Source organism: Channa argus, chromosome 4 (assembly GCF_033026475.1).
Source record: "Channa argus isolate prfri chromosome 4, Channa argus male v1.0, whole genome shotgun sequence".
NCBI classification, from domain to species: domain Eukaryota; kingdom Metazoa; phylum Chordata; class Actinopteri; order Anabantiformes; family Channidae; genus Channa; species Channa argus.
The window spans coordinates 13,669,997-13,686,232 of record NC_090200.1 but is presented as its reverse complement, the minus strand read 5'-3'; the positions used below and the strand labels follow the sequence as shown (position 1 = coordinate 13,686,232).

Here is a 16,236-nt window from a genome sequence, read left to right as displayed (position 1 = left end):
AACTTCAAATTCAATGCCATGGGGAAACCACAGAAGAATGCAAGCTCACCTCTCCCAGTGGCTGCACACGTTGGGGTCGTCTGGGTTCAGACTCCATGCACCAGTGGTAAGACCCAGGACAAACAGCAGGGTCAGCAGGGCGTCAGATAACCCCATCCTTCACTTTGAGATGGGGACAGAGAAGAAAGATAAATGGTTGAACAGGCACATAATTCAGCTGATCTTTTTATTTATATTATCTGTCTTTAGGCTAGTGCACCTATAGTAATTTAACACAACAAAATAGTTTAAGAGAAGTACTCTTATTTTTGCACAGTGACTGGAAACATGGGGACTAGCTAGTATGGCTCCGTCCAAAAGCAACAACACACACCAACCAGCATCTAGAGAGCTCAAACGATTAACTTCTGTACACAGACTGATTAGAGAGCAAAAGTGCCACCTCACAAGGTGAAAATATTTACAAATGGAGCAAAGAATTTAGCACTTACTGTATTTTGTGGTGTTATATATCTCCTTAATAAGTGTTTATGGGTTATAAACAAAAATGACAAAAGGAATATGAATTCCTAATAAATTTAGACCTGAGCTGTACAAAAACAACCACATATACATCCCATCATACAAAGTCAGTGCATACAATGCCAGCAATCAAATTGGCACAAATGATGCAAGGTGAAAATCATTTACTGTCTAAACACAATGAAGTTTTTACTTCCCTTTAAGTACTTTTTAAACTAGGATAAACACATGTCTATGCTCCTGTTTTTCTCCTTCAGTAACACCTTTAAAAACCGTGTGCTTTGCTCAGGACATGACTGCAGGGACAAGAGCTGCCATGTGACAGTGACAGAGATGCTGATTTGTTTAGATCAGCAGGTTATTTGATTACACGTACAGCCCGAACAGACATGACAGAGATTAATTCTCCACATGCATGGCCTTACTTTGGCAAAGCACAACACAGGATAAAGATTTATGGATCAAAGGTGGGTGACAATGGTGTCTTGGGACATTGAACATGACGTGGCCTTTTGAGAATAGAAAACACAGAGTTGTACAGCAAAACAACAAACACATGGGAACAAATGCACACCAGAAATTTGCTTCTGAGCAAGTGTCTGTGTCTTTGTACAGCTCAGTGATCATGTGCCGATATGATGGCATGTACAGGTTTGTGCAGGTATTCTATACATTAGATTGTATGTGCTCTGCGTATGCTGTAGTGTGCTATAGGAGATGTGTTCAATATTTCTGAGTGACATCCAATAACACAGGCGTTCACATGTTTAGCTAATCTTCTGCATTGATAGCCACACGTAGCTCCCTCGTGTGAGAGAAAATCAATCAGACAACCACTTCCTCTAAGTAGCAGTTTGCCTGAACAGGCAAAGGTTAAAGTTATGTCCATTTCCTTAACAGGCTGATTAATCAAGATACACGCATGTTATAGGCTACAGCTGGTTTCATTTCAAGGCCCTTCTGTGAAACAGTCCAGTTAAATACTGCAGGGACCCTGCTTGATTGACTAGAAAGCTTTTATTGCTCCCATGATTAGACCACCACCCTCAGCCATTTCTCCGAATGGCTCTGGACAACTGTAATACCTCATAACTAGCAATATCATATTTTTCAAATCTCGTAAGTGCTCAGTCACAACCCTGTGTCGTAAGGTCAAGAGGTGATGAAATTAAGATTGTCCTGAATATGTGGCAAGATTAAGTGAATCAGTGGCTTTTAATAGTTGTTAGACTGATGGCTGCAAGCAAAGTAAGTACTATGGAGGCCTTGAAGAGAGAGACAGTGACAGATCTAATAGCCAGAGGCACGTGGCCTTAAGCTCACCTAATCTTACAGCCTGTGATCCCTTGGTGTTTTTTTTTTTTTTTTGTGGATGCTGAGGGGGCTCTGGAAGCACAAAGTGACAGAAGTGCTCAGACACACTTGCTGGGAGAGGGGATGACAGGTCACAGATCTGTAGGAGAGAAGAAAAATAATGAGCTTATGATGACACACAGAAGACACATGCCTCCTTGCTTGCTTGCTTGCTCTCACGCATGTGCACACACAAACTAATAAATTTCTTATGGGATCAAGAATCTCAAAAGGGGCACAGTTCACAAAAGCTGCACTTGAAAGGGCAATTTACTCCGCGCAGCCTCCACATCCAAACATACAGTTTTCATTTCATTTTCCAGTGTCCCTCCTACCTGGCATGCAACGACACTCTAAGTTATCCACAGGAATAAAAGCCTACATTAACTCAAGAGGGGTTGATACAGTGAACTCTATTCACGCTTCAAACACTGTAAGTGGCTTGTCCGCAATGTAACAAGATCACATCATTTGTACTAATTAACAAAGCCTGTACAAAGACTATTGCAATGATGATGTCAACGTGAACAGGGCATTGATGTGTGTACTGTAATGCTGCTAAAACTCCTCCAGAAGGTCTGAGGGCAGGTTTGAGATCCTTCTGCCTACATTTGCTCTGAATCTTGAATTAAGCCGTAAACACAAGAACCACAAAATAATCTGTCTTTTTTTGCTCCTGGCTAAATGAATAACTTAACATGTTTCTTTTGCATGTAAACTGACCAGATGGGTGCACACTGACACAGACAACTGAATTATTATGAGTACACTGTAAACTCATTACACTTACAGGACTCAAAAATAAGATTTAGAGATCTGTTTCATATTCAGAGCAGAAAGACTCTGCAGAGTATAATACACTACAGAGTGCTCATACTTTAACACAACAACAAGCTCATATTTATTAAGAGAATAATTAACATTTGGATTACTGGATTACATTTAGCAGATTGTGTAAAAAGCCAATGCCTTTTTTGTATTCATTGAGGCCCATTTTCACATAAACATGAGTTTTTTTCATTTTGCTGTTGCCCAACTGAAGCTTATATTTGGACCCTTCAGATTTACCCATTTGGCTGTGACTATGTTTTTTGTTTGCAGTGAACAGAAATTATTTTTGCAGGCCGTGTTTATTTCTTGCTCCATCAAAATCTGCGAGCATTCAAGCAGTACACATTTATTGTCTAACATTATCAAAAGTGCAACGGACTAACACATTTTGATGTGAAATCAAATATTCTGTCACCATTGTTCTGTCAATCATGGATCTAATGCCAAATCATACCCTGTTGCATTTGGTCACAATCTAAGTCCACTGAGATATTTGTGTGCAGCGCAGCGTGTGTCAGTAACAGCTTAGTGACTTTAACAATCTGAATGTCAAGGACAAAGAAACTGATATTTTGTCATGCCTGAACAAATCCCTGCCTTTTGCTTTACTGTGAATTTGAACATCTGATTTAAAAAAAGGAGTACAACTTTTGCTCATTGTTGATTCTGCACAGCACTGCATGACACTTGTAACTTGATGTTCTCCTCCTCTGCTTCCTCCCTGTTTATGCCGATATCCATGAAAACTGTTTCTGTTTTCACTTCAAACGTGTTCACTTTTCACCCAACAAATGTTCTCCTGGGACCTTCTTCACCCTGTTTTGCACCACTTTGATTACTGAGACTATGAAACCCTTTTATTGCTACGTTGCTGCTTCTGATCCCTTCAACAAGCTGCTGAAATCGCAACGTCTTTTTAGCTATTGATGTACCCACAAGTGTAAAGTACAAAAGCTAAGATATTGAGTTGACAAGGTCTCGTGAATCTTGACATGGCCAGACTATAGTTAAAATCAGACACTCGGCTGCAGATATACTGATGCCTCAGAGCCACCTATGTCCCCTGTACAGCCTGTCAGCAGACACATCTGCGTGATTAAAGCCATGTGTCTTCAGTGTATGACTTATTAACGTGCAATGCAATTAATCAGCCCGTTGCCGCTGCTGACCAAGTCCCGCACTCTTCCTTGGATGATGCTCAGCAAGCATAACTGACTGGCACTAGTCAGAAGCTCACCTCTCATCCTTAGGACGCAGCTAGTTTTCAGGCTCATTTTAGTGCTCTACGCATTCCTTTATTACATTGCTCGGTTTTGTCTTGCTTGTGTTAATTTACATCTACATAATGGAAATCATTCAACGGAAACATCGCTTGGTATTGCAATCTTGTGTGGAGCAGCAGAGAGAATCCCTGATCAGTTGTGGGCTTCTGTGTGTAACATGTCTTTGTACATTGAGCCTATTAGAACCCTTCTAATTTCAAGCTGAGGGCCCATATACAATTTTTATGAGAATTCTTCTGGCCCCCAATCTGTTTTGTAATCATTACTGAAAGATTCCAGGAGCAAACTAATTTGGAGTGATCTAAAGGTTACAGGCGTAACCACGAAGCACACAGTGCCACTGAAATGAACCCTACTGCTGGCTATCCCTAACTGCTGCTGGGGGCTATGAGTCATTAAGAGTCAGGCCTCATTAGAGAGACCATGGTGTGGTGCATCATACAATGTGCTTCCTCTGGCTTCAGCCCGATACCTGAGTATCTGATATGTTAGAGGCCAGAAGGAGAGGACAATGACGTGTCGGGGGACATGCTGGTTTTCTGACAAGCGTTGAAACAAAGAAGCACCTAACTGAGTTTTCCTGCGACCTCATTTTGCATTTAAAAACTGCTTATATCACATGTGACAGAAAGTCGTTAAGTTCATTTACTTTAATACAGAACTAATAGAACTTGTTTTTGCCACTTTTACAATTTCAAAGAGAAATATTGTTTTTCTTAGTTCCACATTTATCGGATGAAGCACTAGCTAACTTATGGAATAGGTCTGAACATTTATTTTAGCATAATAAGATAACGGATCATATGAACTGCTTATATATTAACTACACCAATAAGATTAAGCATTGGTGTAGATAACACTACCCAAGCAACCTCAACCAGCTACTCTATTAAAATCCTGCTTACACTTTAGTGCATCACCACTAGTAAAACAACATACGAATACTTACAGTGTAATAATATAACACTTAGAACAACATGCACAACAGGCACTTTTACTTTATGACTTACATTTTGTTTATGAGTATAATTTGAATGTGAGCCCCTAAGCTGTAAGGCAGTTATATTTGCACTGTCATATTTTCACTTTTACTTAAGTGGATGTTATGAATACTCTCTTCACTCAATGTGCTGATGATGTGATGATTGCCATTAAACATTAAATTAAAGTCTGCTGACCTTCCTGGCAACAATGGATCTAGTTAGTGTTTTTTTTTTTTTACTTTGTCATTATGGTTTTATTCTTCTCTATAAACACATATCATTTAAAGAGATCAAACATATGCATTGGTATCAAGGTTATTGATGTCATAAAGCCCAAGGGGGTGTTTGGTGCTGCATTAATGGAAATTTCAGTGCTGACAGTGTAAAGCGCAGAGAGGCAGCAATGTCTTGCGCCTGAGCTTGGTAAAAATGCACTTGTGGGTACTTTCCTTTTTATTACACATCTTTATGATTAGGAATGCCTGCTTGACACGAAACAGCTAAGGATTCACTTCACAATCTCTCAATCGCTTTCACTTTGGGCAGAGTGGAGGCCCCATGACCAAAATACTGCTTAGTTAGCAGTTGATCCCATTTGTGACACAGCACATATTGCATTCATATTGTTATATACAGGACGGAAAGAAAATTCCCTCTTGCTTTATCTTTGGTGATTTTCAGAGCTGACAGTGAAGATGGACAGGGAGGACAAGAGTCAGATGTGCACATTCATATTTCTCACATATGAACAAAATTCATATATGAAATATTTGCCTGCTCATCTTGGCCACTACGAAGCCTGACAGAAGCTTCCATGTTGTGCAGAGGCAGGTCACTGGGCAGTATTGAATTGAGCAGCTCCCTGCTGGTGGTCAATAAAGAATAAGACGTCTATCATAAAGAATGAATAGAAAAAAATCAGTGATTGCAGTGTTGCAGTGATTGATCATTTTATTAATCTAGTTACTCATTTTATTATTGTGAACTGAATAAGGTGATATTTTAGTCTGTTGCAAATAAAAATCATCCGATCTTAAAACATTATGATTGGCTTTGGAAAATACAAATAGAGATGTTTTACTTTTATAAGACTTTAATTGAGTTCTGTTTTTTTTCTTAGCTGTTTTCATCATATTTTTCCCCAGGGATAATGCACATTTACTGATATCACTCTAAATGAGCCAGTTTTATCCAAAAGGCAGAATTTCTATCATGCAATTATTTAGTAGAGAATCAGTGGAGACGTCTGCTTTTATAGAAGTTATTAACAAATAACAAATAGACTTTAAGACTATATTAACTACAAACTGCATGAGAATTGGGTAGATTTGTGTATTTTTCAAAATTGGATAATGTGATTTGCAGTACTTTATGCTGCATTACCGGTATTGTATCAAATTACAACGCCCTTTGATTTATTAATACTTACTATAGATGAATGTGTATACGTGTTTATGTACATGTGTTTTATGAAAGGTTGCTTTTAATCTATATCACTTACATGCATTGGCACTTTTCCTTATTGGTCACAGGAAGAACACTCTCCCTATTACCTTAGTCACAATTAAAAGGGTTCTCAATGAACCAAATACCTACATAAAACCTGTCACAAACATGGTGTTTCATGTCACTCTCCTGGCCATTAATGAATGAACCCTCCAGCCTTCAGCTGACAGCACTGGTAAAGTCATGAGAATTATCAGCCATTAGGAAATTCCTCAGAGACCTTTTAAAACTAGTGGTTCTTCTGCCATCGGTGAGCGGTCTCATGAAACTGCTATAACACAGCAGCAACAAGAAAACTTTCAGTCCCGGTGATCTGCACTTGGAGGTTGAGGCACCTGGGAAATGGTGTGCGTCGTTTAACAGGAGCTTAATTCTGGCCACATGGTTTATTCATGTGGCAACCGCTGATATCACGACTCCTATAAATCACACAGTGCGGCATGCTGGACATCCACGCACTCAGGCAGGGCTCACTAATCTCAGCACCATCTTTCATCTGAATAACCTTGCTTTACCGCAGGGCAGGCCAACACAAGACACAGCCCACTGGAGGGAGGCTCTCCTCATACTTTTATTTCTTTCACTCTGGGCACAAAGACTTTGTTCAGCCTGTCAGAGCAGACAAACACTGTCCTGTGTGCTCCCAGGCAAGAGTCTGCCCACTCTCAACCAGAAGCAATAATGAGAAACTGCTTCATGGACATCAGAGGAACTAATCAAGTCTAACGTTAGCTTTATGAATGTAGAATCAGACACACAAGGGAGGAGAGCAGTGAGCCATCTGTTCAAAGAAAGAGCAGGAAATCTGACACTAATGTGAGTAAACATAATCATCAAATTTAGATAATAGAATAGAGCACACAGCAACTTTGCCCTTATTTTTCTTTTCTACTGTCAAACATTATCAACATTTTTTTGTAATTAATTGGATTTGGGTTCCTTATTCACATAACAAGTCATAAACATGTCACCAATTACCAGCTTTAGGCCTACATCTTCTATAAGAAAACTAATTAGTGAAACAACACCACTTAATGAACCAAAATAACAATGTGCCTGATGTCACATAGCTCTGCCTGCTGCTTAGAATACTCACTCATTTGCACCCCATGCTTCTAATAACAAACCCCAGGCATCACATTGACAGCCAAATGTGTTGCAATGCCCTCTGCACTACGTCTGTTCTGTCTTCCCAGCCTGGCTCTGGCCTCCTGCTGCCACCAGGAGGAAGAACCAGTCAGGCTCCTCCCTGCACCAGTAAGGCTCTGATTGCTCACACTAACAATTAGCCACACTGTGAATGATTGCAAGTTATGTGAGCTGCTGGAGAACAGTTGGACATCTCAGGACAAATTATTGTGTGAATATTAGCTTGTTGAACCTTCTGCTCTCTCTCTCACCAGGAACAATTTATGTGGAGAACCAAACTGAACCACTCTATTACTCTGCAACTCACTGGTCAAGGAAGCACAGCCACACAATCATGCATACTAAGAAGCCTGGATGGTTATTTTATAAAGTTGCAGCTTCTACGGAGCTAGGGCCAAACTCAACAGAGGTAAGGCATGGCATGGGCAGAAAACGGACGAGAAAACGTGGAGGGAAGAAGGTTCTGAACAGGCAAGTAGGGACGCAAGCTGAGCAGCTCACATGAAATGCTGAAACAACAGCACGGCTGCCAGAGCAATTTTACACCCCAATAGTTTCACACCTCAGCCACCCACCCCTTCCAAGTTTGAACCTTGTGTCTTCTTTGTGTCTTCATTTATTTCGTGTCGGTGTCCAAGATGCGAGAAGCCAAGCAGTGAGAAACCCGTCCCAAATGTCACAGGGTAAGCGGTGTGTGAAGCAGACGGGGGGGGGGGGGGGGGGGGAATAAGGAAGAGAAAAGCCACTGCGCCTGAACACACCTTGCTATTGTGAAGACATTCCTGGGATCTCATAGGGGGGCACTGAACTTCACATTTACCCATATAAATACATACTGATGCACTGTATACCCTGCAGTGGTGAAAGTGGTATTCAGTACACAAATATACTTGTATTAATAATGCAGTGCTGAAAGTATCAATGTAAATTGACAAAATTTGAACAGTTATTAAAATTAAATATAATTATAAATGCCAAGAACTCATAGAGTTGTCAGTAAGCTTACATTAGATAAGTATTTGGGCTTGTTTAGGTTAAATAAATTAAGCTGATAAACAAAGAGTAGAGTAAACTACAGCAGTTTGTGCTGAAATAGGAGAAATTTTCAAGCGTTTAGGTTTATCGTTTTTATGTACAGAACCTTCCCTCCACTGATTTACTGTTTTGACAGGTTAAAACTCTGCTGCTAATTCACAGAAATTCAAGAGGCCGTGTGATCTTATAGAGGAATGATCTGTGCATATTCAAGTAGAGTTTCTTTTCTAAAAATAACTAGATGAGGTAAAATATTAATTCTTAGTGTTCCACATCCCTCTCTAGATCAATGGTTTACTCCCTGTGCTAGTGTGGCACATTAGCCTTCTGGATCACTAGTCAATGACTCAAAGAGGTATGACTTACCATCATAATTATTAAGTCTGAAAACATGCTCCTGCAGCATGTTAAGCCCGGCAATTGTGCAACCAGGTGATCTCAATTTGATGAAAAGAGATCTCCATCAACTGAATTTGCATTAAAGATGCATGCCCAATTTTTGCCACCATGACCTTTTAAATGTCCTTGAATCCACTTGAGCAAAATACGCCTACTTAGACTGAATGCATTAAAAATGCCAACAAAAAAAAGAGGTGTGTTTGTGTTTCTGTTTCGATGAGAAGGAGATATCTATTTTCATCACTGACATAAACTAAAATGATTCCTATCTGAAACTGGTGGGAAAACCCCAAATCCACATAAAGATAGCGTAGTCATTTGCTTGTGTAATCATTAGCATACAGAATATATATGTAAATATTCTAATGCAATATAACTCACTAAATAAAGTAAATGCATTTACTCAAACTTCCTGTAAAATTATTAGTTTTGCATTATATTTTTACTGTGAATCTGTTTGAAATTAATGACCTTAAATGTAGAAAAACAAAATATCCTTATTTGATACCAGGTTTCTGTTATCTCAACATTCATATTATTGTTTTACTGTGTGTATAAAAATCTCCTGAAATCTATACAAGCCTAATCAAAGTGATTATATCAGTAAATTCAACTCGATCTCTAAACCTTTACTACCTGTACTTGCCTTTCTCCCAGCGTCTATTCCATTATTCCTTCCACTCTTCCATGGTTTTGGTCGGCAGGACAGCTTGATACAGGTCTGGTGGTGCCAAGTGTTTCTTCCCTGACCTTTTGCTCTCTGGACAGGTCTGAGTGTGAAAGCACTGGCTGTGAGGGGCAAAAGGAGATGGGACACTCAGCTGCCTGTATTATTCATGAGTCACCCCTGTTGAGTGGGTAGTTATTCAGCATCCAAATCCCAGATGTGGTTCAATCTGTGCTCCATTCACTGTCCTGACTGCTGGCTATTGATCACAAGCAAGGTACCCGGGTGCTGAATAAGCGGAGGGGCTTTATGTTTTAGGTCTTAAAGCGTCTCACTGATAGCAGAACGATCCATCACTCAACACTGGAAATAGTCCAGAGATTGCTCACGAGGACTGACCGGTTTCAGAAGTGATGCATTTAGTGCATTTATTAAACTGAAGTTACACAGAATGTGGCAAAAAAAATGTGTTAGTACTACGTTATATGACATGTATTGATGCAATATAACAGTGAAACTGAGTGCATCGAAGTAAGCAGCTCTGTTTCAAGATCACTTTTCACTTGAACAAAAATAAGTTGCACTTATTCATATTTATAGATCTAGAAATACACACTTACACACAGAAACAGAAAAAAATAGTATGATGAGGTCCCTCACTGAAAGGTGCCAGAGGCAAGTTATCACACGCTAATAGGCATCACACTATTAATGGACAGTTGAGCACAGTGAATCATTTGTCCACTTTAGGCATCAATCACATATAGGCAGCCAAATGTGGCATGACCACAACTCTCCCCGGTCTGCATTTGTCAGTATGATGATCATCCATCATCGACCATGTTGTATAATATGAAACGTGAATAATAATTAACCATGTCAGCTATAGCTTACTGAGACACACTGAGACTGTGGTAGTTATTTAAACGCCTACATAATAATCATGTGGCCTCAAGAGTTTGTGTTCAGGTCAGTGTTTCAAAATGATTACATGAACTTCATCAGGCAGTTTAAATTAGTTTTAAAATATCAGATTAAGTGTTATTTGAGGATTTATAAGAAATCTAATTTCAACAGATTTAGAGCCTGTTTTCTAACACTGTTTAAAAGAAAACTGCATAAATGTCCCTGCTCTATGAACAGTTAACCATCTCCGACATGTTATTTCACTGGACCTTTCTAAAATGAATAACGTCCATTTTAAGTGATTTTCTCCAACATTTTAAAACACTCTTAGTGCCTCTCCATACCTTTTTGACCATGTCAAATTGATATTAATATTAACTTACAGCATGTTTCTGTGAGGACTAAATTTTATTTCTGTATTTCTGGTCAGTCACCAGAAGAAAATACTAGCCAAAAGTTAAAATACTTACTAAATATCCTCATTTTCTCCACAGTGCAAATATGTAATTAAATTCCTTTTAAACTCCACAGTAATTAGTAATAAAAGCCAGCACAACTCATCAGCAAAAGTAAATCACTGAGTCAACTATGCATAAAAAGCATATGCCTAAGAAGGAGAGTGGATTTCTGCTGTCTAAGGCATAATGATGAATAATAGCCTTATCAACAAAGCACAACACATCCCAACAAGCTGAGATGTTATCGCTGCTCATTTCCTCAGCTCATGTATTTCCCGTACCTCTAGTGGAAAATGTGTCATGTGGATATCTGCACTGTAACTGACAGCCTAGTCATGTCAAAAGACTCAGGCTTTATGGCAGCAGCCCTTTCACAATACAAGGAAGAAAAAAATTGGCAGGTTTAAGCAGATGCATCAGCAGTATTTGCAAAAAGTCACCAGAAACCCACCGGCGACATGCTTGTCATTAAAACAAACAAGAAAAGAACTGATGAGTGCATTAATCAGAACACAGCCAAACACTGCGGGTGAGCTGTAGTCTAAGGCGCTACTCCCCAGGAGCAACTGTACCCGAGGGAGGGGGGATTAACACAGCTCTACAATGGGGCTTCTCTATCTAAAATCTGCCTGAGCTCATCGTTTCTGCTCCTTGCTGAGAGGCTGTGGCTGGAGATCAGGCTCAGGTAATCTATTTCACTGCAGCATGTTGGTTGACCGACATCAATGCCATGCATTGTCGAATTATTAATTAAATGCATAATCAGATGCAGACACGGTTCTTTGGGACAGCTAACATAGAACTGAAGCCGAATCGAAATTGCAGATTTTTCTTATTTCCAATGCAAGCTATGCTGTTTTTAGGAGCTAAATCTCGTACCCTTCAAATTTTAGCATCACTTTGGCCTTATTGACTTTGTTGTGATGAAAAACATGCACAGTCATAACTTTTTTAACCATCTCACAATAAATGAAAGAACATGACAAAAAAGACTTAATCAGACGTGTATCTGCTTTCACAGTCCAATAACACTCTGTAGGTGGCATAAATATGTTTACATAGGCAAGTGAGAGAAACACTGTGGGTGTGCTGTGTTATGTTTTTATTCTCTTTCTACAGACGTGCAAAATGTAAATGCCACAGCTTTCAAAAAGTAACGCAAAGTCCAGGTCCTGCCTCCATATATTTCATTAACTTGTGTTAATGTAGTTCCTATGGCTCCAGGCTATTTATTCAATGCTCAATGCACTTTTTGCTGAAATAATAAGATGTATCAGTCAGCACGAAGCAAAAAACAGCTTAATTTGCAGAATAAAGGTCATTGGTGCTACCAATTTTACTTTTGAGGGTCTGTGACAGAGAAAAGTGTTCAGAACAACTAACTGAATGAAACTCTGCCCTGAAATATTCATCATACAATGTGGTGTTCAGGTGTAGTCCTCAAAATGGGAGTCAAGTTTGCAACACTGAGCTGACTATTATGATGTGGCCCCATGAACTGCAATCAACCCACTCATCATCCTACAGCCCACTGTATATACTTTCTATACTGACACTCTGCATGAGACTATTTGCACCACCAACAGCACATGTGGCCTGTGGGGAAATAAAGCTTTTCAGTGTATATTCGGATAAGTGTTTCCAAATCTTTTATTTCACATGTGATTAAGAGATTATTGGGCTTGTGTGGGTCCAAACCAGCAACTGATCAATTCTTAATTGAATTTATTGAATAATCTAAGGATTAATTAGCAAATCTTCTATCAAACAGAAATGTAAATTACGCATACACACATATTCATAAATTCTTTCATTGTGTCGTATATTATGTGAATGCCTATTTCCTGCCACGGAAAGCCACTTCTTTATGTCTGCCAAAGGAATGTGTCCTTATGAAGTGAGAAAGTTGTCAGCCTTCCACAGCCACACACGTTCATTAATCAGCACTAATTAAACATATTGATTGAAGCAAACGTCAGGATTTCCAGTTGAAAGGTTTTACTAGACTCTAGGACAACACACAACAAAAAAACACTACCAAATGCAGCCACTTCTGTGCCCTTGAAGGAGCCATCATTTTGAAAATGCTCAGAAAATGAGACAAAGATGTATCTGCTCACTTCTCATTACATAAAATCTGATTTCTCTGTGGCAATGTCATCCTTAAATTTGCGGGGAGCAGAGGCCACTCCAGCTATATAAGTTTGTCTTCTGACAGCATGACCTGTCACTGCTGGAAAATGTCAGAGCTTGATCCAATCCAATCTATAGAGCATAACCAGATAGTAAACGACCTACAGATCACGTTTAAGGATTGACAACTTTTATAGAGGAGAAAACACTTTCTGAACATTTTACAGCACTTCCATAGTCCAAGAAAAACAATGCCTACTTGCACACACAATCTAAAGATAAAAAACACAGAAAAACATTGTATTTATTCAGAATGTTTTGTGTTACAAAATTTGTGTAAATGTGCATAATTTTAATTACTTGAATTTCTTACCAAGCATGCAGATCAGATAATGCAGTTGAAATAAATCCAATAATATGCAAATTCAGTGGATTTCAGTTTATCAGATTATTTAAAGTACTTAGAAAATCTACCTGCGTGTTAGGCTAATTAAGCAGGTTAAAACCTTTTTGACTTACTTGAAAATGAAACGTCAATAAAATCTGAAAGGCATCTGTCTGATGGATTATTCTCACAGATTCTTGATTTTCACAGGACAGTGCCAAAATATGGAAAATAATATGTTTATTTATTTTTGTCAATCATAAACTGAAATATGTTGGTCCACCTTTTCTGTCATTCTGTAGGGTCCAATGATGGTCCAAATGATAGCAGGCTTTGTCTGGTCAAAATTGACTGTGAAAATGATCATTAAAATTCATATTGCATAGCAGGCATTCATTGCAAAATAAACATGAGTTTGAATTTTTTGAACAATCTATTTGTGAATGTAAAGCTGCTGTGTGTCGTCATCCGGACAAAAAAATAAATAAATGAAATGGTTCTTTAGAAAGTCTAAAAAGTATTCAAGGCAGTAAATGTTTTTCCATTACACATCTAAAACACAAAGTAAATCTTAATTTTAGAAAACATGTCTTAGTATTTACACAAAGCATCAGTCTCAGGGTCAAAACTAATCCTGTACTTCTGTGGTACAAAGGTGCATGTATGATAAATCACTTTATGAGAAATCAGCGTACTACTGGGGAACCCATGCAGATCGTGGGCTATTGTGTAAGGCACTCCAACAGGGCCAAACAGTAGCTAGTGTAAGGCTCCAGCTGTTTCAAATGAGGGAGAGAGAGAGTGTGTGTGTGTGAGTGAGTGAGAGAGGGAGAGAGAGACAGAGAGAGGGAGAGAGCATGCGTTTGTGTGTGCACCTAATGTATCTGCCAGTGATTTGCTAAAAACCATTGATTTCAGGGGGCTTCTTGGTCTGCTTATTTTTCCACAAAGGAAATCAACAGCAGTAATGATTTCATTATTAAACCATGGTGCAGATCTGCTCATTGACTAATAGACTAATGCAACTTTAATCACCCGCTTTACCTTGCACTCTGTTGGCATCTAGTGGAAAAAATGGGACATAACATATGCTGCATATGAATATTATTATAGATTGACTCGAAATGCCAATCACTGTTGCTGTATTTACACCTCATCTTTGACTTTGAAGGACAAAACACTGCTTTAAGTTTTCTAATTAATCTTAAGCACAGACACGGCATTGTGACATTGTATTTGACATAGGCTCCACTTGAGCCAATGTTAATTTAAAATAAAATACTGAGAATGAGCAAACAAATAACAGATAATGATTAGCTGGTCATCAAACTTATCAGAAACATGAAAACCATTAATAAAAATAACCAAAACTTGTGTTTTCAAACCATTACTGCACCATCCAACACACCTCTAAATCATTGGTATTCACTGCATTACAACAGGCTTTTAAATCACTGTATCTTCACACTAATAGTTTTTCTGGCAGAACATACAGGCTGAGAGCCATGTTTAAAAAAATAAAATTACATGGATGCAGTAGATTATAAAACTCTCTGGGACGATACAGTCCCTTCCTTTGGCACAGCAGGCACATTTCCATGGGATACACTCGCCAATAGCCTAATTAAATAGAAAGCACAATTTGTCACATCAACCAGCAGCGCTCTGTAAATGCCAAACGACTGCGCCCCGAGTTACTGCGGGCCGCTTCAACAACACAAACAAAAATCACACAAAACCAAAGGATCTTTCCTTTCTTTTAAAACAAACCTCCGCAAAGCGGTTTATCATCACAGACCCTGTCCCCGTTGATAATACGCTGCTGCGGCATTATTGGCATCTTCTGTCGATTAAATCATGCCTTTTTTTTTCTTTTCTTTTTAGGGAAAATACATTTGAACTCACCCATGGGAAGACTTGAGATTTAAAGTTATCGCTCTCAGTAAAAAACAATTCAGCAGGACCACGGTGCAGCTCGGTCTTCCATCTTTCAATAGTGTGAAACTAAGACCGCAGGAAAGGCAGAGCAGGTTGTTTCTGGAGTTTACACCGGCATCTTTTCAAAAACACAAGGACGCGCACAAGTCAGGTGTTGTGAGAGGAACCAGCGCTGCGTCCTCCTCCTTCTCTCTCTTCTCCTTCACTGGGTGAAGCGCGGCCCACTTTAAACTCGGGTGACGTCACGACCGCTGATGCTGATGCTGCCCCCCTCCCCAGCCTTTGACCATACACCTCTGTACACACAGTCACACACTTACGTTTTCATTTCAATTTGTTTCAATCTATATTTAATTTTTTTTTTAAGTTGAAAATACAACTTTAGCAGGTAACTTGGGGTTAAAACAAATCTAATTGAGGAAAACCCTTCAGTTGATCTAAAAAAAAAAAAAAAAAAACTACACAGAAATTCCTTTTTTTAGTTCTATGCAGATTATCTGTCCGTCCTCCATACCTGACTACACTATATAAAAGTATATGAGCTGAAAGTAGGTAAATTGCCTGAAGGTGTGTAATTATAATAATTAAAACCTATAGCCTCCTTTTCTGCGAGGATGAACACTTAAGTTCTCATGTGAACCAGGAAAAAAGATCAGATCAGATGATGAAGAATGACGTTTTCCTTCTG

The 16,236-nt window shown here is 39.0% G+C and overlaps 1 protein-coding gene across 11 annotated transcripts in view; it reads right to left on the bottom strand.

Moving 5' to 3' along the window:
- The window catches only part of megf11 (multiple EGF-like-domains 11), a 79,782-nt gene that overhangs the window by 54,068 nt on the left and 9,478 nt on the right, over nucleotides 1–16,236 (bottom strand). For 8 of the 11 annotated variants that reach the window (XM_067500497.1, XM_067500496.1, XM_067500495.1 and 5 more), the window contains exons 1-3: nucleotides 15,516–15,734; nucleotides 1,846–1,975; nucleotides 50–162 (exon numbers count right to left, since the gene is read on the bottom strand). In XM_067500497.1, the coding sequence (XP_067356598.1) occupies nucleotides 50–156 (107 nt within the window). In that variant the 5' untranslated portion in view covers nucleotides 157–162; nucleotides 1,846–1,975; nucleotides 15,516–15,734. Of the gene's footprint in view, nucleotides 1–49; nucleotides 163–1,845; nucleotides 1,976–15,515; nucleotides 15,735–16,236 lie in introns of those variants that run through there. The other 3 variants (XM_067500489.1, XM_067500490.1, XM_067500491.1) reach the window with 3 other exon arrangements.